The sequence below is a fragment of the Acinonyx jubatus genome, chromosome A1 (assembly GCF_027475565.1).
Source record: "Acinonyx jubatus isolate Ajub_Pintada_27869175 chromosome A1, VMU_Ajub_asm_v1.0, whole genome shotgun sequence".
NCBI classification, from domain to species: domain Eukaryota; kingdom Metazoa; phylum Chordata; class Mammalia; order Carnivora; family Felidae; genus Acinonyx; species Acinonyx jubatus.
The window spans coordinates 134,191,516-134,216,111 of record NC_069380.1 but is presented as its reverse complement, the minus strand read 5'-3'; the positions used below and the strand labels follow the sequence as shown (position 1 = coordinate 134,216,111).

Below are 24,596 nucleotides of genomic sequence, written 5' to 3'. Positions count from 1 at the left end.
TCTGTCCCTCCCCTACTTGCATTCTGTCTCTGTCTTGCTCTCAAAAATAAATAAACATTAAAACAATTAAAAAAAAAAAGACAAAAAATCATGTCTAAGAGGGGAAAAAAGAAAATCATGTCTAAGAGAAAAGTACTGTACAGAGTAACATGAACATGGCTCTGGAGTCAGACAGATCTACATTGCACTCCTAGCTCTGACACTGTGTGGTCTTGGGTAAGTAAGTTATTTATCCTCAGTAAACCTCACTTGTCTCAAATAAACTGGGACTAACAGTACCTACTTCATAGGATTGTTGGGAAAATGACATATAATTTATGAAAAGCCTGTCATGATGGCATATAATGTGTTTAATAAATGATAGCTACTAAAGCATGTTTTACAATGAGTACATATAGCAAACTTTCAATTAGAAAGTTGAGGAAGTAACAGCACAAAAAAAACTCCTTACACTAAATTTCAGCCTCAGATAATTTTATCAGTTTTAACCAGAAGGCAGAGTCTGATTAAAATTTAGCTTTTGTAGTAGTTATTTATTCCCCAGGAGATGGGGCTATCACAGGAAGGAAAATCTAAAGGTTTACAGTTTTAATTGAAGAATAGTCAAGGGAGATTATCTTACTAAACTATGATATATACAATTTAGCAACTTAAATTGGTGTAAATTTTACTCACGACTTAAGATTTCTTTTTTGTAGACAACATAATGGATTAAAAATATGCACAATACTGAGACATCTTAACTGTTAGTGAAAATTCTACAAATACACCCTAAATCCACCAAGATGTTGATGAACAAACATGAATACCCATTAAAATAAAATATGCAGCTATTAAAAACAAAAACGTCAGAATAAAAAAGAAAAAGGTCAGTTATAAATGTTAAGTAAAAAGATCAAGTTGGTGGCAAAAAGTTTATATGGCATGATCCTATTTTTATTAAAGAAAAGATAAAATATGTAATTGTGTAAGTATATGTTTATGTATGTATCTTCACAGCAAGACGTTCCACCAAACTGACAGTGATTAACCCTGGGATGGAGGAAGGGCAACATGTACGTGGGAGGCTGGATACCATACCACAATTTTAACTTTCTACTTGGTATAAATTTTGCAGAGTATATATTACTAGTAAATTAAGACGTGAATACATTTCTTTAAGAAATACCTACATGACAACAACATATAGAATCCTAACTACATTAAAGAACATGTATGAAGGCTTACAGGCCACTGTTCCTCAGTTGGTGTGCCCAAAGTTTCAAATATTCTTGTTAGTTGATCAAGATCTGAATCTCCTGGCAAAAAAGGAACCTGAAAGAGAGCAAGACACAGGTATTTCAAGGTGTTTTGTAATAGTTACACAAGTAATACTGTAAACTTAATAAGAAAAACTAAACTGTAACAAAAATCAAAATGTAGTTTGAGGTGTACTGGATTATGGCATTATGTCCTACACTGCCAACCAAGTAAACAGTACCATCCTGCTCATTTTATTCACTCTTTAATAATCACCATGTACATGATCTCACAGTTCATGGGACCGAGCCCCACTTCGAGCTCTGCGCTGGCAGCTCAGAGCCTGCTTGGGATTCTCTCTTTTTGCTACTCCCTCGCTCATGTGCACTCTCCCTATCTCTGTCCCTCTCTCAATAAATAAATAAACATTAAAAAAAAAAAACACACCATGTAATAGGCACTGTGCTAATTAACTAAGCCCTAGGTATTTAAAGAAGGGAACAAGACAGTCCTCACTCTCCTATGGGGTAGATGTGGGGAATGCTGCTAATATAAATAAGGGGGTCTTTACAAGATGATGTTTTCAGTGAGAGTACAGATTCTAGCCCACACAGAATAGCACCTAACCCACTTTAGCTATGTCAAGGAAGGCATCCTAGAGGAAGCAGCAGTGAAAGCTGAAAGATGAAAAAGAGTCAGAGGAAAAGTCTAAAATAGAGGAAAACTATTCTAGCTAAAGTGAAGGAGAGCAAAGGCTGGCAGGCAGGCAGAACGTATTTACATTACAATCTAATTTATATAATATCTTGGCATGCTAATTCTCTGAAGAGGTATAATGATGAACTTTAAAAGGTAAGTGATTACAAGTTAAAAATTAGAAGCTAATAAATAATTAAAATCCTTGCTATATATAGACACTACTTTCCAATTCATTCTCAAACATCTGTGTAAATATACAGAAAAGTAAAAAAGAATTTACTGTGAATAACAGGCCTTTCACAGTTAAACGCCTTCAAAAGTTTATAAACTCACTGAAAAGACCAGATTAAGTACCAGGTCTCCAACACTTCTACTACTGTGGACCACTACCAATTGCCCCCAACACTGCCAAAAAAGCATTTAACTCTGCCAGTTATCAATTTACTCGAGCTCACCCTTTTTGCCTTCTCTGAGAAAATAGATGTAGGTCTTTATTGTCCTTTTGGGGGCTCCTGGGTGGCTCGGTCAGTTAAGCATCTGACTCTGGCTCAGGTCCTGATTCACAGTTCATGAGCTCAAGCCCCGCTTCAAGTGAGCCCTGCTTCTTTCTCTCCCTCCTTTTCTCTGACCCTCATGGGATTCTCTCTCTCTCCCCCTCTCTCTGCCGCTCACTCATTTGTGCCCTCTCTCTCTCAAAAAAAAAACCACAAAAAACAAAAACGTATTTTTCTTTTGCCAGCTGAAGCTCTGACAATGGAGGCTGCTGGAGGAATATTATAGGAAGAAGACTTTTGCTTCCCAGTTCCAGCTCGCTGGGCCAGCACACCCCCTGCAGTACTCTGAGCTTCTCTAGCAACAGGTTCCTGCCACTGTGGGCAGTTTCTTCATTGCCCAATGCACAGAGCAGCTTCCCTCTAGAGAGGGTTGAGTAGCAGAGTGCCTCCAGAAAACCTCCCCTGAACAGCTTTCCTCCACATGCAAAAGAAAAGATTTCCAACAAGTTCTGCCAACACAGCTCCACGGCAACTTCTATGTCATCCAGCGAGACACAGTGTGTGCCCTTTTCATTTTTTTTTTTTTTAATGTTTTATTTTTGAAGGAGAGAGGGAGACAGAGCATGAGCGGGGGAGGAGCAGAGAGAGAGGGAGACAGAATTTGAAGCAGGCTCCAGGCTCTAAGCTGTCAGCACAGAGCCCGATGCAGGGCTCGAACCCACAAACTGTGAGATCATGACCTGAGCTGAAGCCGGATGCTCAACCGACTGAGCCACCCAGGCGCCCCTAGTGTGTGCCCTTTTCAACAAGGTCTAGATCTCAGTCCTTGGGTCCTCTTCCTTGGGTGCTCTATCTCAGTGCTAGGGTGGTTGCTCCTTCTGTGTGCTATTCCTACATTCTTCAGAATTCAGAGTAACTTTCTATTAGTCAACCTTCATTATTCCAATTTCTTATAACTAATTCTTTATATTAAACTTCCCTCTCTAAATTAATGTGTGGTATCTTTTTTCTGACTGGATCCAGATTTAATACAACTCCTATGTACAACATTACACTTATATACATGAAATGTGTACCCAGAAAAAAAAACTTGAACTTATATTAAACAACGTTTTGCAAGTATTTTTAGGCATGCTATTTCTTCTCATACCTCAAAATATTATCTCCTACTTTGCAGACTAATGATGTAAAAACTGTACTCAAGGGACACTCGTCATGATAGCCTTAGTTTCATGGGCAAGCTGGCACTTTAATTATGTTTTTAAGAATGAGTGTTTAGGTATGATGTAAAGTATTTTTTTTAAGTTTATTTTTGAGAGATATAGAGTGCATGGGCATGTATGTGCATGTGCAAAAGACAGCAGGGGAAGAGCAGAGAAAGAGGGAAAGAGGGAGAGAGGGAGAGAGGGAGAGAGGGAGAGAGGGCTTAACTGAATGAGCCACCTAGGTGCCCTTAAATTTTTTTTAAGTATTTATTTAAAGTAATCTCAGGGCGCCTGGGGGGCTCAGTCGGTTAAGCAACCAACTTCAGCTCAGGTCATGATCTCGCAGTTTGTGAGTTGGAGCCCTGAGTCAGGCTCTGCGCTGACAGCTCAGAGCCTGGAGCCCATTTCTGATTCTGTGTCTCCCTCTCTCTCTCTCTGCCCCTCCCCCACTCACGCTCTCCTTTTCCTTCAAAAATAAAGTTAAAAAAAAAATTTTTTTTAAACGTAATCTCTACACCCAATGTGGGGCTCAAACTCATGACCTTGAGATCAAGAGTCGTCGGAAGCTCCTCCAATAGGTCCAGCCAGATACCCCATGATGTGAAAATTTTAAATCATAATGGGCTACCTAATGTGTGAACTTTGGATGTCAATTTGAATAAACCATAAAAGACATTTATGATAAAAAGTGGGAAATCTGAACACAGGGTACTAATTTATCCTTTTTTTCTCCCAGATTTCTGGGATTTGTGGCATAAAAAGTATGGTGTGAGAGAATAATAAAATAAAGCTGGTCATGTGTTCAAAGCTGGTGAAGCTGGCTGGTGGGTACACTGACGCTCATTTTACTATGTTCTCTGATTTTGCATGTTTAAAAATATAAATACTAAAAGGCATTTTTCTCCTAAAGGAAGAGTTGCTTTGGAACTAGAACTGGAAACATTTTCTTTTGTATTATTAATACATACACTGTGTTCAAATATTAATAGACTCAGAATAAAAATTGTGAGTCTTTGACCCATCACCCCAATTTATTACTATATAACTTTTGTTCAGTGCCAACTTTGTATTAAATTTCCCTTCTTGCACAATAATTTGGTTTCCCTAGGGGCACCTGGCTGGCTCAGTGGGTTAGGCAACCGACTCTGGATTTTTTAGCTCAGTTCATAATTTCACAGTCATGGGATCAAGCCCCGAGTCAAGCTTCTCACTGAGTATGGAGCCTGCTTGGGATTCTCTCTCTCCCCCCCTCTCTCTGACCCTTCCCTGCTTGTGCGCACACATGCTCTCTCTGAAAATAACTAAGCTTGAAAAAAATAGTAACTTGGCTTTTCTAGAGGTAAGAATTTCTTATCCCCCCCTCACTTCAACTTTTCCCACTGTTTTCCTATGGCAACTTAGTTTGTACCGAAGGGTAAGATTCCAGTTATTCAATAAAATTTCTATATGATCAAATCTATCAAAATCCATTAGTTCCATTTTTTTCCCCAGGGACTGCCCTGCTGAATCTCTCATCCCACCTGCTACAATCTGGACTAGTTGCTCACTGGGCCTGATACACATCTGTTTCCTCAGAACTTCTTTTCACTATTAAATGGGGAATTCTATTCATCCCTTTTCTGTTCAACCTCATGCTCCCTGGATACCACTTCTTTTTCTTGATTTACTCATGTAACAGTAGAGCATATCTACCAATAAATTCCCAAGAAAGGAAGTAGATATAAAATTTTTAGTGTAATAAATTGTATTTATTCTCAGAGCAAACTCAAAATACAAACGGTAACAGAATTCTATGCTGAAAATCATTTTCCAGAATGCAAGAGTAGTTCAGTCAGTTAAGTGTCCAACTTTTGATTTCAGTTCAGGTCATGATCTCACACTTAGTGTCGAGCCCCTTGTTAGGCTCTGTGCTGAACCTGCTTAGCATTCTCTCTCTCTCCCACCCCACCCACACCCTCCACCCTGCTCGCACTCCCTCTCAAAATAAACACACACAAAAAAAGAAAATCATTTTCTTTCACAATGTGTTCTATAGTCTTCCAGATTTCAACGTTGCTGTTGAGAAATCGGACACTCTTTTCTGTCACTCTCTTCCCTAATCCTTCATTATGGTTTCTGTGTAACCTTTGTTTTCCCTCTCTATGGAAATAAAATCTTTGTCTTCTACTCTGGCACTCATAAATTTCATAATGTTCCTTGGCATGGGTCTTAAATACTGTTTTTTGTTTTGTTTTGTTTTGTTTTCTGAGAGAGGTAACAAGTGAGTGAAGGTACAAAGAGAGGGAGAGAAAGAGAATCCTACGAGGGGCAGAGAGAGAGAGAGAGAGACAGAGAGAGAGACAAGTGGGATCGAGCTCCCCCAAAGTGCGACCTGAATTCAAGAACCTCGAGATCATGACCTGAGCCAAAGTCAGATGCTTAACCGACTGAGCCAGCCAGGCAACCGAGTCTTTTTTCATTCACTGTGCAGGGCCTTTTTGGCACTTTGAGTCAATTCACACCTATCAATGCTGGATTGTTTTCTTGTGAATTTCCTATCCTACATTTACTTTGTTCTTTTTTGCTATATTCTAGGATCAATCCTGGATCACTCTGCTAATTTTCTCTTTTGGTTTTACATGATGAAAGAATTCTTGAGCTTACTTTTCCAGTCTTTCCACTGTTATTGTTTGCTTTTATCTTATTTGAAAAGGTTCAAGTATCCCTTATTCTTACATTGTTCCCTTAGGAAGAGTATCATGTTCTTGTTTTACAGATATAGTACTATTCTCTTAGTTCTCTGATGATGTGGGGGTGGAGGGGTTAATTTTCTTCTGCTACCTTTTCCCCAAGTTTCTTTTTGGTTAGTCTGTCTTTCTAGCTGGATGTTTTCATCAAATATCTGGAAATCCTTGGTAACTATGTGGTAGTCATTGGCTAACCATTCATATTTAAAGGTAAGGTAATAAAAACTCCTGGGCTTTCTCTAAAAAGAATGGGTGGGATGTTTAATGCCAATTATCTATGGGTCTATCCTCTGGGACCATTCGGTTCTTCCACTAAAGGATCTTCTGATCTTTTGCCTGGGTTAAAGAGTTACTACAGGTTATTACAAAAGCTATGAGGGTTCTGGGAGCTAAGCATGGGACTAAATTGAAGGTTTTACTGTTCAGTATATGACTTTCATGCAATTTGTAGTTTTCACCCTAGCAACTCACCCACATCCTCCACTATGTCTAAGGACAGCTACGTGTGGAGACTTGTGTTTAAATTTCTTTAGACAAACCTATCTCTAGTGGAGGGATAAGTTAGGTGTAAGTCTGGATGGAGGAAGGGAAGTGACCTGGCTGTGTTGGAGACCTTGGTATTAATTGTTCCATATGTAAGTTTCTCAACCAACCCCAGTTTTTAATCTGACACTTCATTATTGCCATTAATGATCACAAGTGCTTCTCACTAACTAAGCCACTTCAAGATTCTGTGTGTTAAGTGCATACTGCCTCCAGCTGGCATCTTTTTCTGATAATTTCTAGCCTTTCTTCATTTCTGTTTTCACATCTTCTGGCATAGTGTTATGGGCATCTATCTCCTAGTTTCAAACATGGCATTAAATATATTTTGAGAGATTATTTATAAGCGGGGGTGTTGCCCTGCCATCTCAAAAATCTTTAAGATATAATTACTACTTTATTTTGAAAATGTCTTCCCTATATTAAACATCAAAGCAATTTGACTAAGAAATGCACCGTCATGGAGCACCTGGGTGGCTCAGTTGGTTAAGCGTCCAACTTCGGCTCAGGTCATGATCTCACGGTTGTGGGTTCAAGTCCCATGTTGGGCTCTGTGCTGACAGCTTAGAACCTAGAATCTGCTTCGGATTCTGTGTTTCCCTCTCTCTACCTCCCCCACTTGCACTCTGTCTCTCTCAAAAATAAACAGGGGCGCCTGGGTGGCTCAGTCAGATAAGTGCCTGACTGCAACTCGGGTCATGATCTCATGGTTTGTGAGTTCAAGCCCTGAGTCGTGCTCTGTGCTTATGGCTCAAAGCCTGGAACCTGCTTCTGATTCTGTCTTCCTCTCTCTCTGCCTCTTTCTCTTCTGCTTACACTTTGGCTTGCTCTCTCTCAAAAATAAAAATAAAAAAAGAAAACATTAAAAAAATAAACATGTTACAAAAAAAAAAAAAAGAAATGCACTGTCATGTCTGAGCAGGTAGTGGGTCCAGTATGTAACCCACGACAAATCAATGTGTTTTTTTTTCTAGTCATGAATAACTACTTCTGGTTTTCATTTAGTAATTTCAATGGCTATATTTAATACTATGTATAATACATATAAGTCCATATCAGGGCTCTTTTCCAATCTCGTTCTTAATAGCTAATAGTCTTAACCAATTTTCATTTGCTAAATATGGAATTTGGGCTAGTGAGTCATCCATATTTAGTTAACACAACTGTATAATGTTCAGATAATATATCTACATATTACAAACACAAACATTAAGCCTGTGCTTATTGGTTTTTCCTGTTCTAAAACACCTTCTTAGAGGATACCAAAATTTCACCAACACACAACTGTGACTGAGCATGTGAATGAAATCTTTTTAGTTTTAGGAAAAAGAATCAAATTAATCCTAAAAAGAAGAGAGATGCTGACTCCAAGAGTACTAAGATTAAGGAAACCAAGAGGGACATCCCTCTGGTTCTTTTCAATTTGATGCCATTCATGAAATCTTTTATTCATTTTATTTTTTTAAATGTTTATTTTTGAGAGAGAGAGAGAGAGAGAGAGAGAAAGAGAGTGAGTGGGAGAGCAACAGAGAGTGGGAGACATAGAATCTGAAGTAGGCTCCAGGCTCTGAGCTGTCAGACCAGAGCCTGATGTGGGGCTCTAACCCACAAACCATGAGATCATGACCTGAGCCAAAGTTGGATGCTTAACCAACTGAGCCACCCAGGTGCCCCATGAAATCTCTTCTTAAACTGAGTTCATATTCATAAAAAAAAAAAAAAAAAAAATTATAATGGAGAAATTTATTTTTTCTTTCTCATGTCTTTATAGGGAGGCAGGGTCATAAACCAAATATTAGAAGACTGGCAATGTTTTAATGCAATAGGCATAATCAACAATATAGTTCTTGAATAACTAGCACACTTTAGCCTCTAGTACCTTGTATACCAATGAGTCTATGCAAAACCAACTGATGAAAACTGTGGTCTGAACTAATACAGGTCAAATGAAGTATTAGAATGACAGAGTGAAGCCAACAGGTCTGGATCCTGATCATTTAAATGAAACGAAAGAAGAGCAGGCAGTAATTGGTCGATCAACCTTTGTATCACCATGTTATCCCTAGAGAAGGCTTTAATACAGGCCTGAAAGATGCTCAGTGTCCTCATGTAAGGCATAAAATGTTCTTCCCAAACTACAGACTTCTTTATAAACTAAAATGATATCCTTGAAACTATCTAGATCAGATATAAGACAGTTGCTCACTAGTTAATATCCCAGCTTAGATTTTCTATTAATCATTGTCTCAAAATATGATTATGAAAAAGAACATAAGAAAATCATAAATTAAATGTGTTCTTTTTCATTTAATAATCACAGAGGATGTTAAGACCGCAGATCAACTTGCTTCTAAAATGATTTAAACAGGAGTGCCTGGGTGGCTCAGCCGGTTAAGTCTCTGACTTGGGCTCAGGTCATGATCTCATGGTTTTTGAGTTCGAGCCCCACATTGAGCCCTGTGCTGACAGCTCAGAGCCTGGAGCCTGCTTTGGATTCTATGTCGCCCTCTCTCTCTGCCCTTTCCCCACATGCACTCTTTCTCTCTCAAAAATACAGTTAAAAACAATAAATAAAATGATTTAAACAATATTGACTACTTTGGTTGGACATAAGCTTATTTATTGTTTATAAATTATAATATAAAGAAAACAACACTTTAAAAAGGGCTGAATGCTGATAACAGCAAATCTCTCGAACTAAACTGCATTCAATTGTTTGGATGGCAGGATCTCACCACACATTCAGAACTGTGTGGACAGCAATTCCATGAATATATTTTTTTAAATTTTTTTAATGTTTACTTATTTTTGAGAGAGAGCATAAGCGGGGGAGGGGCAAAGAGAGAGGGAGACACAGAATCCGAAGCAGGCTCCAGGCTCTGAGCTATCAGCACAGAGCCCGATGCGGGGATCAAACTCACAAACTGTGAGATCATGACCTGAGCCAAAGTAGGATGCTTAACCGACTGAGCCACCCACGCACCCCAATTCCATGAATATTTTTAAATGAGCACAGAAGAATTTAAAACAGAAAACATTTGAAAAATAGCAAAATAGGAAACATTTTTCTTCAATTGTGCAGGACTAAAGTATGGCAAAATGGTACAGTTCTTCACCAAATGGAACCATTAATTTCTTCATAACCTTCAAGCAACAAGGCCAATGGCTAATAAGACTCCAACTGTGATTCCAACCAGGTCCACAATTTCTAATCTATTTATTTATTTAAACTATTTTTGTATTTATTTTTTTAGTATTTATTTATTTTGAGAGAGAGAGAAAGAGACAGAGACAGAGAGCACAGGAGGGGTAGAGAGAGAGAGAGAGGGAGCTAGAGAACCCCAAGCAGGCTCAGCACTGTCAGTGCAGAGCCCAATGCGAGGCTCAATCCCTAAACTGTGAGATCATGACCTGAGCCAAAACCAAAAGTCGGATGCTTAATCAACCGAGTTACCCATGCGCACCTATTTATTTTAATTTCAATTAGTTAACAGACAGTGTAATATTGGTTTCAGGAGTAGAATTCATCACTTACAACACCCAGTGCACATCACAAGTGCCCCCCTTAATACCTATCTCCTATCTAGCCCATTCCCCACCCATCTTCCTCCACCAACCCTCAGTTTGTTCTCTATCATTAAGAGTCTCTTGTTAACCTGTTCACTCTTAACTGCTATCTCTCTCTACTTACTTTCTCAATGGAATGATAAATCATAACATTAGGGGCCAAGGAGTTCTGGCTTTATCTTGGTAATGAATGAACTGTTTGGGGGAACTAAATGATCCTCAAATGTAAATTTCTGGTAAATTCGTTGTTTTTGTGGGTAGCAGAGCCAACTGATCCACAAGACCCATTACTAGCACACAGATTACTATTCATCTTCAAATCTAAATGTGTGAGGGTTTCTTCTGCAAGCACCCAGAGGAATGAGCTTCTCAAAATGATGCATATAACTCACACTAAACTAAGAAAGATATTTAAGAAGGCAACTTTGCAGGGCATTTGGGTGGCTTAGTTGGTTAAGTGTCTGACTTCATCTCAGGTCATGATCTCATGGTTCGTGAATTCAAGTTTTGCATCAGGTGAGCTCAAGTCCAGCTTCAGGTAAAAACACGAGCTCTGCTTCAGGTGAGCTCTGCTTCTCTTTCTCTCTCTCTCACCCCGCTTCAGGTGACCCCCTTTCTCTCTGTTTCTCTGCCCCTCGCAGGAATGTCTCTTGCTCTCCTCTCTCTGTCCCCTACTCTCTTGCGCCCCCTCTCTCTCAAAAACAAATAAACAACAAAACAGTAACTGGTGTATAGAAGCTATTTTCTGTGTTCAAGAAACTAAAAAGCTGTATTTTTGTGCCTTGGGTTTACATTTCTTTAAATACGTATCACTTGAAAACAGTTGGGGTTGGGATATCTAGAATATAAGGAGGAAAAAATTCTCAGCTTCAGAAGGACTCCCCAATATTCCTTTGCCGTCATCATTCAGAAAGGCTAAACCCAACTTTATAGCTAAAGAAAAGTTTCTCATGCACCATCTTTGTCGCTACCAGGGTAGGAGATGATGTCTTGTTTTAAGATGGTCTCGGTTGAGAGGAATGCTATAGGACCAACATGTCTGCTTTGTCTGAAGAGAACTAAAATAATCTTCTCACACAATGTTTAGTTATATAGTGCAGCTGCAGTGGCTGGTTTTACACATCTCTTAAAGTGTAATTTTAAACAGTCCCAAACTAAAAATGTCCCAGGACTACAAAAGTTCATCCTAACACATTTAGTTACTGCAGAGATATTACCATATTATGGCCTAACGAAGAATTTATTATAGTTGTATTTCAGAACATAGAAATGACCTATAATAAAACCTTCATTGTCCTAAATGAGAGATTTTCTCATCTCACATCAACATTAACAAAAGGTACATTGGGGAAGATGGCTTTTTTTTTTTAACTTGTAGGCTTGTAGGCTTTTTATTATAAGAATGGTGCTCCTCTTCGAGAATTATCGATGGGAAGATAATCTTACCCAAGTTATAAGAATACTGATTACAATACTGTAGTGTATACATCAATCCTAGACTTACCCTTAGAAGCAACTCTGCCAATATACAGCCGACAGCCCACATGTCCACACCTACACCATACATTCTAGCTCCAAATAGTAACTCGGGGGCCCGATACCACCTGAAGAACAAAAAGAAATATTGTAAGTTTTGTTTGTTTGTTTATTTATTTATGAATGAGACAAAGAGAGAGCATGAACAGGGGAGGGACAGAGACAGAGGAAGACACAGAATCTAAAGCAGGCTCTAGGCCCTGAGCTGTCAGCACAGAGCCTGACACAGGGCTTAAACCCACAGAGCACGAGATCATGACCTGAGCCAAGTCAGACATTTAACCAACTGAACCGCCCAGGTACCCCAGAAATATTTTAATTTTAAAATGAATTTTAAAATAATTTAAAATGAAATTATTAAAGTATTTCTTGGAGAAAAGTCCTCAGCGAAACATCATCCCACTGATGAAATTCATGTTTACAGATATAACTCAAGAAAAACTGGCTGTAAAACCAATCAGTTCCATACTGGAAATTAAACACATCCTTGGTCCATTCACTCTTCCCCTCTTAGATGACTGACACCTTCTTTCTCCTGAAACTTTCAATACCATCTTTCCCCTAAGCCTATAATCCTATTTCCAACTTCACTGAAAAAAATTCAAGTAATGGGAAAAAAAAGAATTATTTTTTCAAAAGAAAAAAAAATTTTCTACAGATTCACCTATAGTCATTTGTATTCACACAACCTGCCTTTCCATCTGTAACTAGAGCTAAATCATCCCGGACCGGTTTTTTTTTTGTTTTGTTTTGAAATGTTTATTTATTCTTTTTTTTTTAATGTTTATTTTATTTTTGAGAGAGAGAGAGAGAGAGAGACAGAGAGAGAGAGAGGCAGAGCACGATCAGGGGAGGGGCAGAGAGAGGGAGGGAGACACAGAATCTGAAGCAGGCTCCAGGATCTGAGCTGTCAGCACAGAGCCCGACGAGAGGCTTGAACTCAAGAGCGGTGAGATCATGACCTGAGCCAAAACTGGACGCTCAACCGAATGAGCCACCCAGACGCCCCTATTCTGGACTATTTTAAAGCCAGTATCTCAACTGTGGGTACTAGAGACCTTGCTCTCTTATTTTTTTTTCTTCTTTTTTTTAACATTTATTTATTTTTGAGAGAGAGAGAACATGAGTGCGGAGGGGCAGAGAGAGAGGGAGACACAGAATCTGAAGCAGGCTCCAGGCTCCAAGCTGTCAGCACAGAGCCCGATGCAGGGCTCGAACTCACAAACCGTGAGATCATGACCTGAGCCGAAGTCAGCCGCTGAGCTGACTGAGCCACCCAGGCGCCCCTCTCTTGCTTATTTTAAAGAATACTGAAATTCTCTCCATTTTCTCCCACATCAACGTTTTCTTCTTCACTAGACTTTTACCAATAATGTACAAACAACATTATTTCTTCAGCCTGAAGAAATAAACTAAAAAACAAAGTAACAACAAAAAATTCTCTGGGCCCTACCTCCTCCAATAGCTGTCTCCACATTCTCTAGTTATTCTGAAAAGCTGTCTGTTCTTATGGTCTCCAATTCCTACTCTCTTATCCTTTCTTTTTTTTTTTTTAATGTTTTATTTATTTTTAAGAGAGAGAGTACAAGAGGGGGAGAGGCAGAGAGAGAGAGACACACAGAATCCACAAAGCAGGCTCCAGGCTCCAAGCTGTCAGCACAGAGCCCAACGTGGGGCTCAAATCCACAAACAATGAGATCATGACCTGAGCTGAAGCCGGACACTTAACCAACTGAGCCACTCACACCCAGGCTGCCCCATATTTTCTTATCATTTTAAACCCTTTCACGGAGGAAATTTCAGATCCTTAAAATAGACTTGGAAATTAACAAATGACATCCTGACTAGAATTATAAAATCTGTCCCTATCTATTTCATTTGATTTTTTTTAGTTTTTATACATAAAAAGTATAAAACATGAGTACTAAAAACATGAAAACTCCAGTTATCAATGTACTGCTTTAGAGAATTTTTATTCATACTGAATGATTTAAAACATGAAATCACTTAATGACCTATAAAATAAACACAACCCCCCCCCCCCAATCAGGTAAATATGTAAAAAAATAGCCGCTACAGTTCCAGCCAACCTAACTAAATGTAGAAGTGGTATAAATTAGTCCCAAAACTTGTTAGGTAAATGTCTGAAAATGGACTTAATCGAACTCCATTTGAAAAAATGGCTGTATTTTTTTCATTGTGGTTAAACGTAAAGAGGTCCATGTTTTTAGCAAAACACCAACAATAATTCCTGAACTCTGCCGAGATATTTCAAAGAAGCCAAATGATGCTCATTTGTGATTAATATCCTACACAACAAGGGGCACCTGGCTGGCTCAGTCGGTAGAGATAGGACTCTCAATCTCAGGGACATGAGTTCAAGCCCACGTCGGGCCCACGGAGAACTTGTTTAAAAAAAAAAAAAAATCCCACACAACGTAAGTTTTCAGTGTTTTAAAAAATTCTTACCTGGTTACAACCTGATGTGTATATGCTCTATTGGGGCTCCCAAATGATTTGGCCAGGCCAAAATCTGCCAGTTTTAGAACTCCATTTTCATCCAGCAACAAGTTATTTGGTTTTAGATCCTGTACGTGGAGGTTTTAAATAAATACATAAGCAGGGCACAAGAGAATATTATAACAATACACTTAGTTGGCTTAACTTTAAACTTTGCAATAACAGGGTAAACCCCAAATTTAAATAATAATCAATATTTTTCTCACTGATATAAAATCCTACCAAAGAAAAATTAACATTGGTTATATTACTTTGGTGAGACCTTGGATCACTGAGCTTCAATTTACCTACAAGGTTGCTGTGAACAGCCTAGTGTAATGACTATGAACTCAACAAAGAGTTGCTGCCATCTGAACTTTGGTAAATAAAAACATTATGCATTTAGAGAGGATGAGGAATATATCCTTCAAAATCTATACTATAAGGATATTAGCAATAACCTCAAAGGGATCCCAAGTTTAGGATATGAGGATTACTGACTACAAATTATATATTCTCAGCTATTTATCTAAACAGAATATCTAAGAACATCTACCTATTAGATTATCAGTCTTGTTTCAATAGCTGGATGTTTCTAACAATGACTCAACTATTTCAGAAATTTTATTACTTCATAGATTTTTAGAGTTCTTAGAAATTTTGTTTTTCTAAAAAAATTTTAGGATTGTATACTTTAATCCAGATTCTCACTGTATTTTTTTTTCTGTCACAACAATACAGCACAAAGAACACTGGAGTTAACCCAAACATCTAGATTCTAATACTCTGTCAGTTACCAGCTACTGACCTGGAAAAAATACATATAACCTTGGTCAGGTGACTTAGCAACTTAGCTCTTCATCTATGAAAAAAATGAACTGGGCCTCTTCCATTTTTAAATTTCACATAGTATTTTAGAATCCTCATAGCACCACCTCCTGGAACAACTGAAGGGAACACAGAGGAAGAAGGTGGGATACAATGGGGTCCAGCTATATTTTTAACAATTTACATATTCAGACCATTTATGTAATAATTGGCTACATAAACCTTGACTAAAATATAAAGAATCGATCATACTTGGTTAAAAACCTTACCCTATGTAGAATCCAATGTTGATGTAAATATTCTAACCCTTGAAGAGTCATTAACATGTAGGCTTTGATGTGTGATGGTGTCAGCACTAGACTATTATCCTTTATTATCACCTGCAAAGCCGGTGTATAATATACAATTATTCCAAATAAATTATATCACATAAAATCATTTACAGACATAAAATCAATTTATCCATTCTACAGAACAATCTCAAGAAAGACTGCCTAACTCTCCTTAGGAAGCACTGCCAGACTTTCAAGTTACATGGTTAGGAAAAATATCTCTTCTGGTGCTTTCTCTCTTCCCGTTCTGTTTAAAAGGCACTAAATAGTGAACATCTGTTGTTTTGCTTGCCCCAGGATGTACAGCCCCTTCTGATAACAGCATTCATCATTTGTTTGAATGTAAAACAGGACTGACTACTACCTGTGGCCTCTAGAACTAGATACAAGACCCAGGCACAGGCAACCACCAAACTGAAGCCTGTTATCCAGGACACTGGTTTAGGGATGGACATGTGATCCTAGCCAAGCTAATTAAAGAGGCCAAGTACTTCTGCTAGAATGAAAAAGGACAAAGTACCTTCTCTTTCTTTAGAGATTAATAAACTCTAAGGATCTGAGCCTGAAGTGCCTGAGTCACTATATTGAGAAATTAGGCACTATATTGAGAAGGAAAGCAACAAAGTAGAAAATAGAGCTAAGTTAAAGTCCAAGACTGAGTTCTGATGGCATTATTTGTGAACTGTACTTAAAGACAGTTTATTCCTAGATTTTTAAGTTATACTAGCTAAAAATTCCCATTTTATTTTTTTAGAAATCAGATTTGGATAAAAGGTATCCAAACTAGCAAGAAGAAATAACTTTCATTGTTTGCAGATGACATACTACTATATATAGAAAACCGTAAAGATTCATAGTATTTAAAGAACTACTAGAGAGCCTAAATGTCCATCAACTGATGAATGGATAAAGAAATTGTGGTTTATATACACAATGGAGTACTACACGGCCATGAGAAAGAACGAAATATGGCCCTTTGTAGCAACGTGGATGGAACTGGAGAGTGTGATGCTAAGTGAAATAAGCCATACAGAGAAAGACAGATACCATATGTTTTCACTCTTATGTGGATCCTGAGAAACTTAACAGAAACCCATGGGGGAGGGGAAGGGAAAAAAAAAAAAGAGGTTAGAGTGGGAGAGAGCCAAAGCATAAGAGACTCTTAAAAACTGAGAACAAACTGAGGGTTGATGGGGGGTGGGAGGGAGGGGCGGGTGAGTGACGGGTACTGAGGAGGGCACCTTTTGGGATGAGCACTGGGTGTTGTATGGAAACCAATTTGACAATAAATTTCATATATTGAAAAAAAATAAAAATAAAGAACTACTAGAACTGATAAGTGAATTCGGGAAAGTGGCAGGATACAAAATCAATATAGAGAAATCTGTTGCATATCTAAACACTAATATGGAAGTAGCAGAAAGAAAAATTAAGAGAACAATCCCATTTGCAAAAACAAAAAAAGAAATCAGATTCAGGTAAAATATGCCCTTTTTGGTGCATAGTTCCATGAGTTTTAACAAACATATCCAGTTGTGTAATCACTACCATAATCAAGATAAGAGTTCTATAACCCTCACTCCCACCCCCAATTGCCTCAGGCCCCACTGTACCCAGTACTTCCCTCCACTCCAATCGTGGCCACAACTGATCCAATTTCTATTCCTTTAGTTTTGCCTTTGCCATAATATCACATAAATAGAATCATATAATACATAGCCTTTCGAACCTGGGTTCTTTCATTTAGTACAATGCATTTGAGATTTCTCTATACTATTGCTTAATTGAGTAGTTAATTTCTTTTTATTCCCGAACAGTATTCCATTATATAGATATACCACAGTTTGTTTATATATTCACTATACAAAAGTGAGTACTGGATTGTTTCCAATTTGGGCAATAATGAATAAAGCTAAACATCTGTGTACCAACTGATTTCTGTGTAGACAGGTTTTTGTTTCTCTTGAATGCCTAGCAGTGGTATTGCGAGATCGTACTTTATGTGCGTATTTAACTGTTTAAGAAACTGCCAAACTATTTTCCAAACTGGCTGTACCATTTTGCATTCTCACCAGCAGCATATGAGACTTTCAGTTGTTCAACATCCCTGGATTGTCAATTTTTGAGATTCAATTAATATTAAGAAAAACCGTAACATTTTAATTTCTCAAAAACAAAAATTTGGCTTTCAAAAAGATGATATTCTGTAATAATATGGAAATTCTGAAAGACCTGATACTCATTTATCTAAAAATAATGTCAATAAAGTATAGGGAACTTGGTCAACAAAAATGCTTTGAAATCCAAATCTCTGTATCTAACACTGGGAATATGGCTAAATGACTCAAAAGATCTTTCACTTAAGAATACTGGGGCACCCGGCTGGCTTAGCCAATTAAGCGTCCAACTTCGGCTCAGGTCATGATCTCGAGGTCTGTGAGTGTGAGCCCTGTGTTGGATTCTGCACTGACAGTGTAGAGCCTGGAGCCTGCATTGGATTCTGTGTATCCTTCTCTCTGCCCCTCCCCCACTCACGCTCTGTCTGTGTCTCAAAAATAAACAAACATTAAAAGAAAAAAAAAGAGTACATTCACATTTAGGGGTGCCTGGGTGGCTTAATCAATTAAGCGTCTGATTTCTGATTGTGACGTAGGTCATGATCTCACAGTTGTGAGACTGAGCCCCAAGTAGAGCTTTCAGCTGGCTCTGGAGCCCACTTGAGATTCTCTATCTCCCTCTCCATCTGACTCTACCCTGTGTGCTCAAACACAAATGCTCTTTCTCTCTGTCATTCTGGTGGGGGCGGGGGAGTACATTCACATTTCAACAAAATTAAGCATTCCTTTGACTAACAGTATCTTTAAACATAGAAAATAAACATTTAGGTTCTCTTTTGATTTAGAGAGAAAAAAAATTTCTCTACGAATCTTAATCTTACCTCCAGATCAGTTTCCATAAAATCGAAGACAAGGCTAATATTAGATTTATGTCCAAACGCATCAAGGAGCTGCAAAGCAGTATTAAAAAAAAAAGATCAAAATCTGATTCTCTATTAAATACTTGAAAATTATACCAACCCAAGTAATTTCAAAAAATTTAAACTAGCATTGGACTGCTGATATTTCCCTGTTAAATTTGAATTATTTTATTAAATTTGACATTTATCCTTTTTTCCCCCCTAGGAATTAGTACTTTGAAGCACAAAAAAACTAAACTTTAATATTTTTAAAAAGTCACTAGGAGTCCCTGCGTGGCTCAGTTGGTTAAAGTGTCTGATTCTTGATTTCAGCTCAGATCATGATTTCAGGGTCATGAGATCCAGCCTCGCATCAGGTTCTGTGCTGAGCATGGAGCCTGCTTGAGAATGTCTATCTACTCCTCTCCTGCTCACGTGCTCTCTCTCTCTCTCAAATAAATAAACAAACATTTTTTAAAAAGTCACTATTTAAATTCTCCTCCAAAATTTTCAGTTATAGTTAAGAAATCATTAATGAAAATCTCACCTCAGTCTCTAATTCAGAAAAATTACCATGCTCAGTATTTAAGAAAATCCTATAAATAGCAGTGGCAGCTATCATTCATTATATTCCATCTCTATGCCAGGCACTATTTTCCAGGTACTTTGCACACATTCAATAAATTAACTAGTCTCGCAACAACCCTATGAGGTAGAAATTATGGCATAGAGTCGTAGGGAGCTTACTCAAGCTTATGCATGTTAGAGCTCTCTAGGCTTCAAAATAATTTTTGACAAAATTAAATTTATTTCATCAGTTATACGGTTTTAAAGACACTGCCTCCAGTCCAATTAGAACAAAAAATACATTTCGGCATGATAAACTTTTAAGCTTTTTTACAAGGCTCACCTAAAACAACTCATCTTGCTGAGCCTTCAATCAACAACTACCACATTCAGAAATGGCAGGGTCCCATATCCCAGAAACAATGTAGATCATACTCACACCAATTATATTTGGATGACTTAGCTCCTGTAATAATTTTATCTCTCTTAAGGCTGTTCTATTTATACCTATATAAAAAAGCAGAGCAAAATGTGAAAAGCAATTCTGAAGTCTCATATCTTCTTACAAACATTTTTTGGGGAAAGGTTAGTCTTTCGAGGAATAGATATGCATATTCTACAGAAAAATAAGGGCTACTTTGCCAATTTTTATGACATCTGGTTTTCTTTTATAATGCTTTATTTTGAAACTAACTTCACACAGACTATGATAAATGATGACAAAAAGTATTCACTTTGCAGCATATCACTTTAGAAGACTGCTGGAATAACAGGTGTCGGCTTGTAACATGAAGACAATATGTCAAGAGCTTCCTCCTTCTTACATTATGAATATTAGCAACAGATTCTTGATGGTAACAGCAAAACAATGGTAAGACAGTATCTTTCCCAAAACAAAAGATAGAATTCCTAATTTAAAATAAGATCTGGTACTAGCTGTTAAATAGATGATGGATCCTTTTTATAAAGACTAGTTCTTGATGACTAAATAAGACTTAACACTATAGCACACAAGGGCGTGGAAGGGATAAAGATATTTTCCTCCATACATTTATTCCAGAGTGAGTTTTCTGTACTTCTATGAAGCTATATCCTGAATTTTTAAAGTAATTAAAAGCTAAGATAAAAAATAAACTGCTTACAACAACACGTTAAACAGTAATGAAGACTGCAAGACAAGCCACTGATAAATAACTTTGCTATGTTCCATTTACTCAGATGACTTGAGTGACTTACATGACTCTTAACAACCAAATGGTGGATATCACCGATATCCTGTCTCTATCCTGAGTCTACTCTTCTAGCACCCTGCAAAAACTCTACCCAGAGCCACTTAGAACGCTAATACTTGAACTTCCTCAGTGAGAAGAAAAACTTACCCTGTTTGGTCAGATTACATTAAATACTCACCATCTTTAGCTTCTGATCTATGTCCAAGTTTAATCTGGTAGAGGGGGAAAAAAAACAAACACTAAAAATGTGTTAAATTATTTTACACTTCATGAGTAAAATACAAACACTTCAAATACATAGCCACAGTAAAAACAGGTAGCAACTTACATGTAGCTAGTAAGCAAGAAGAGAGTCGAAATCACTAATTTGAAAAGCAAAATTAACAATATAAGAAAGGATCAAGTACCTACCATTCCTCACTCTTTAAGTTTTTAAGTTATACATTCAAATAATGGACTTAAGAAAATAAATGTCTCCTGTATCTTTGCAAGATTAAATGTGGAAAAGTAACTGAGGGCATCCTGATTAACAAACAAAATCACTTCAAGGTAGCCTATTTGGGAGGAAACACGTAACATATAAACATAAAATAACATGTTTAAAAAAATGTTTATGTATTTTTTTTGAGACAGAGGGCGCATGCAAGTGGGGGAGGGGCAGAGAGAGGAAGACAAAGGATTCAAAGGCTGCTACGTGCTGACAGCAGTGAGCCCAATATAGGGCGCAAACTCAAGATGCAAGAGACCATGACCTGCGCCGAAGTCAGATGCTCAACCAACCAAATAAGCAACCCTGGAGCCTCTAAAGTAACATGTTTATTAATATGCCCAATAATATGCTCTTAGGGCAACAGTTTCTAAAAAGCAAAATTACAAATTAGGAATACAAAAAATGATTTAACTGTTGTTACCATTAATAAGTGTAACAATAAAAAAATAAGTATAACAAATTGCATTAATAGGTTCAGGCTTACACCAGTCTCTTACTCACTGCTTTATACAATGACTAAATGCAATCAAGAATACTAAAAAACAAAACAAAACAAAATAAAAAAGAACAACTACTTCTGAAAAAGCTATTGTACCTAAAAAACTAAATACAAACTGATTGCGGCCACTGTGGAAAACAGTACAGAAGTTCCTCAAAAAATTAAAAATACAATTACCACAGGATCCAGTAATTTCACTACTGGGTATTTACCTACCTAAAGAATATGAAAACACTAATTCAAAAAGATATATGCACCCCTGTGTTAACTGCAACATTATTTACAAAAGCCCAACTACAGAAGCAACTCAAGTGCCCAAGTGTCCATCTATAGATGAATAATAAAGATGTGGTACATATATTCACAATAGACTATTACTCGGCCACAAAAAAGAAAAGAATGAAATCTTGCCATTTACAACAACATGGATGGATCTAGAGGCTATAACACTAAGTGAAATAAGTAAGAGAAAGACAAATACCGTATGATTTCTCTCATACGTGGAATTTAAGAAGCAAAACAAACTCAAATAAAAAAGGAGACAAAAACCAAGAAACAGATTCTTAACTATAGAGAACAAAGAGAGAAGGTAGGGAGAATGAGTGAAATAGGTTAAGGGGATTAAGAGTACACTTATGATAAACCGTGAGTTACGTACAGAATTGTTGAGTCACTATATTGTACATCAGAAACTAATGCAACACTGTATGTTAGCTATACTGGAATTAAAAAAATAAGATTCTTGATAACGATAAAAAATATAGATTAACAGACATAGAAAGACATCTCCCTATAATACTACAGACACAACTTTTTACGTAAAGATAGACTAGTATAGCATCAAAAAATATAAGGCACTTTAGGAATAAATCTAACAACAGATGTGCTAAGCCTTCCAAAACTAAATTATAAAAGAATATTAAAACATGCTTAAAAATGAGACCAAAATAAACAAATGGCACATTCATGGACAGCAAAACTCAGTACTATCATAAATATACCAAATACATAAATTTTCTTTACGTTCAATGCAACCAAATCCAAATCTCAACAGCATTTTTTAAAGAACAGTGACAGGGGCACCTGGGTGTCTCAGGTCATGAACTCACAGCTCATGAGTTCAAGCCCCACATCGGGCTCTGTGCTGACACCTCAGAGCCTGGAGCCTACTTCGGATTCTGTCTCCCTCTCTCTCTGTTCCACCTCCGCTGGAGCTCTGCTTCTCTCTCTCTCTCTCTCCCAAAAATAAATAAAGATTACAAAAATTTTAAAAAGGAAGGAAGGAAGGAAGGAAGGAAGGAAGGAAGGAAGGAAGGAAGGAAGGAAGAAAGATGAGAGATCGATTCTAAATTCTACATGGAATATTAAAGAGCTAAGAACAATTTTAAAAATTATTAATTTTCTGAATTAAAAAAAATTTTTTTTAATTTATTTTTGAGAGAAAGAGACAGAGCAAGCAAGGGAGGGACAGAGAGAGAGGGAGACACAGAATCTGAAACAGGCTCCAGGCTCTGAGGTGTCAGCACAGAGGTGGACGTGGGGCTTGAACTCATGAACCACGAGATCACGACCTGAGCTTCGAAGTCTGACACTTAACCGAACGAGCCAGGAAGGTGCCCCTAAAATTATTACATTTTCCAACCACAGTAAAAATACATTAGTTTCATGAAGTCATCTACTTCATCACCCAGATTAAACAATTATCAGTATTTTGCCACACTTATTTCATTATTATTGTTTTTAAAATGTTTACTTACTTTTTTTAATGTTTGAGAGAGAGACAAAGCGCGAGTGGTAGAGGGGCACAGATAGAGGGAGAAAGAATCCGAAGCAGGCTCCAGGCTCCAAGCATTCAGCACAGAGCCCAATGCCAGGCTCAAACTCAAGAACCTCAACATCACGACTTGAAGCCAAAGTCAAGAGACTTAACCAACTGAGCCACCCAGGTGCCTCAATGTTTATTTGTGAGAAAGAGAGAGAGAGTATGCTAGCACATGCAGGTGGTGGAAGGGCAGAGAGAGGGAAAAGAGGATTCCAAGCAGGCTCCATGCTGACAGCAGAGAGCCCAACATGGGGCTCGAACTTGCCAACCATGAGATCATGATCTCAACCAAGTTGAATGCTCAACCTACTGAGCCACTCAGGTGACCCTCACTTACTACATCATTAATCTCTGCCCCCCTTTCTGTTGGCTAAAATGTTTTATAACAAACCTCACATTTCATGTCATTTCATCCCCATGTACTTAAGTAGGCACCTCTAAAATACGGACATTTTCTTACATATGCAAAATACTATTTCATACCTACAAAATTATTAATAATGCCTCAGCACCATGTAATATCTAATTCATATGAAATTCTGATTGTCAGAAATTTCCCAAGTGGCAGATAAAGTAGACAAGGTAATTTTGAAGAAAAACAGGTATGTGTAACTTACCAGATTTCAAGCCTTTTTATAAGGCAGTAATAATTAAAGACACTATAGTACTTGAGCAAGGATGGAAAAAAACCAATCAGTGGAAAAAAAGTACGGTGCCCGGAAACAGATCCAAGTGTATAATGGAACATGGCATTACAACTAAATGCAGAACTTCGTGTTACAACTCACCAGGAAAAGGACAGACTATCAATTATGCTGGGTCAGCAAGGAAAAAAAAACTGGATCCTCATATTACACAAAATAGAAAAATTAACTCCAGATGGAACAAAGACCTAAGTGTGAAAAGCAGTATTTAAAAATATTTAGTAAATAGAATCCTTTACAAACTGGAGGTTGGCAAGCATACAAAATGGAAACCCATGAAGGAAAAAAATGGACAAATTCAACCAGAACAGAATTCTAAATTTCTATGCTTCAGAAGATACCATATATAAACTAAAAGTCTAGTTGAAGACTGGGAGATGATATCTGTAGTTTGTATTTTTGACAAAGGGTCAGTGCCCAGAATATATAAAGAATTCCACCAAATCAACAGGAAGGAAAAAATGTAAGCAAGCTAACAGAAAAACTCATAGGAGAAAGTCTAAAAAGTTAATAAATCTAAGAAAGAATGACCAATCTAAATGGTAATCAGAGAAATTGAAACAATTATTTTAAACAATTAATTTAAACAATCATATACTATTTCTGATGCAGGTAATTGACAAATGTTGTAAAATCTGACAATACAAATATGATAAGA

At 37.5% G+C, this 24,596-nt stretch overlaps 1 protein-coding gene across 10 annotated transcripts in view; it reads right to left on the bottom strand.

Moving 5' to 3' along the window:
* The window catches only part of CDK7 (cyclin dependent kinase 7), an 87,509-nt gene that overhangs the window by 58,258 nt on the left and 4,655 nt on the right, over positions 1 to 24,596 (bottom strand). For 7 of the 10 annotated variants that reach the window (XM_027040510.2, XM_027040477.2, XM_053223617.1 and 4 more), the window contains exons 3-9: positions 20,602 to 20,662; positions 19,631 to 19,698; positions 18,607 to 18,675; positions 15,606 to 15,716; positions 14,479 to 14,597; positions 11,978 to 12,077; positions 1,228 to 1,314 (exon numbers count right to left, since the gene is read on the bottom strand). In XM_027040510.2, coding sequence (XP_026896311.2) covers positions 1,228 to 1,314; positions 11,978 to 12,077; positions 14,479 to 14,597; positions 15,606 to 15,716; positions 18,607 to 18,675; positions 19,631 to 19,698; positions 20,602 to 20,662 — 615 coding nt within the window. The remainder of the gene's footprint in view (positions 1 to 1,227; positions 1,315 to 11,977; positions 12,078 to 14,478; positions 14,598 to 15,605; positions 15,717 to 18,606; positions 18,676 to 19,630; positions 19,699 to 20,601; positions 20,663 to 24,596) is intronic. The other 3 variants (XM_027040478.2, XM_015074562.3, XM_027040515.2) reach the window with 2 other exon arrangements.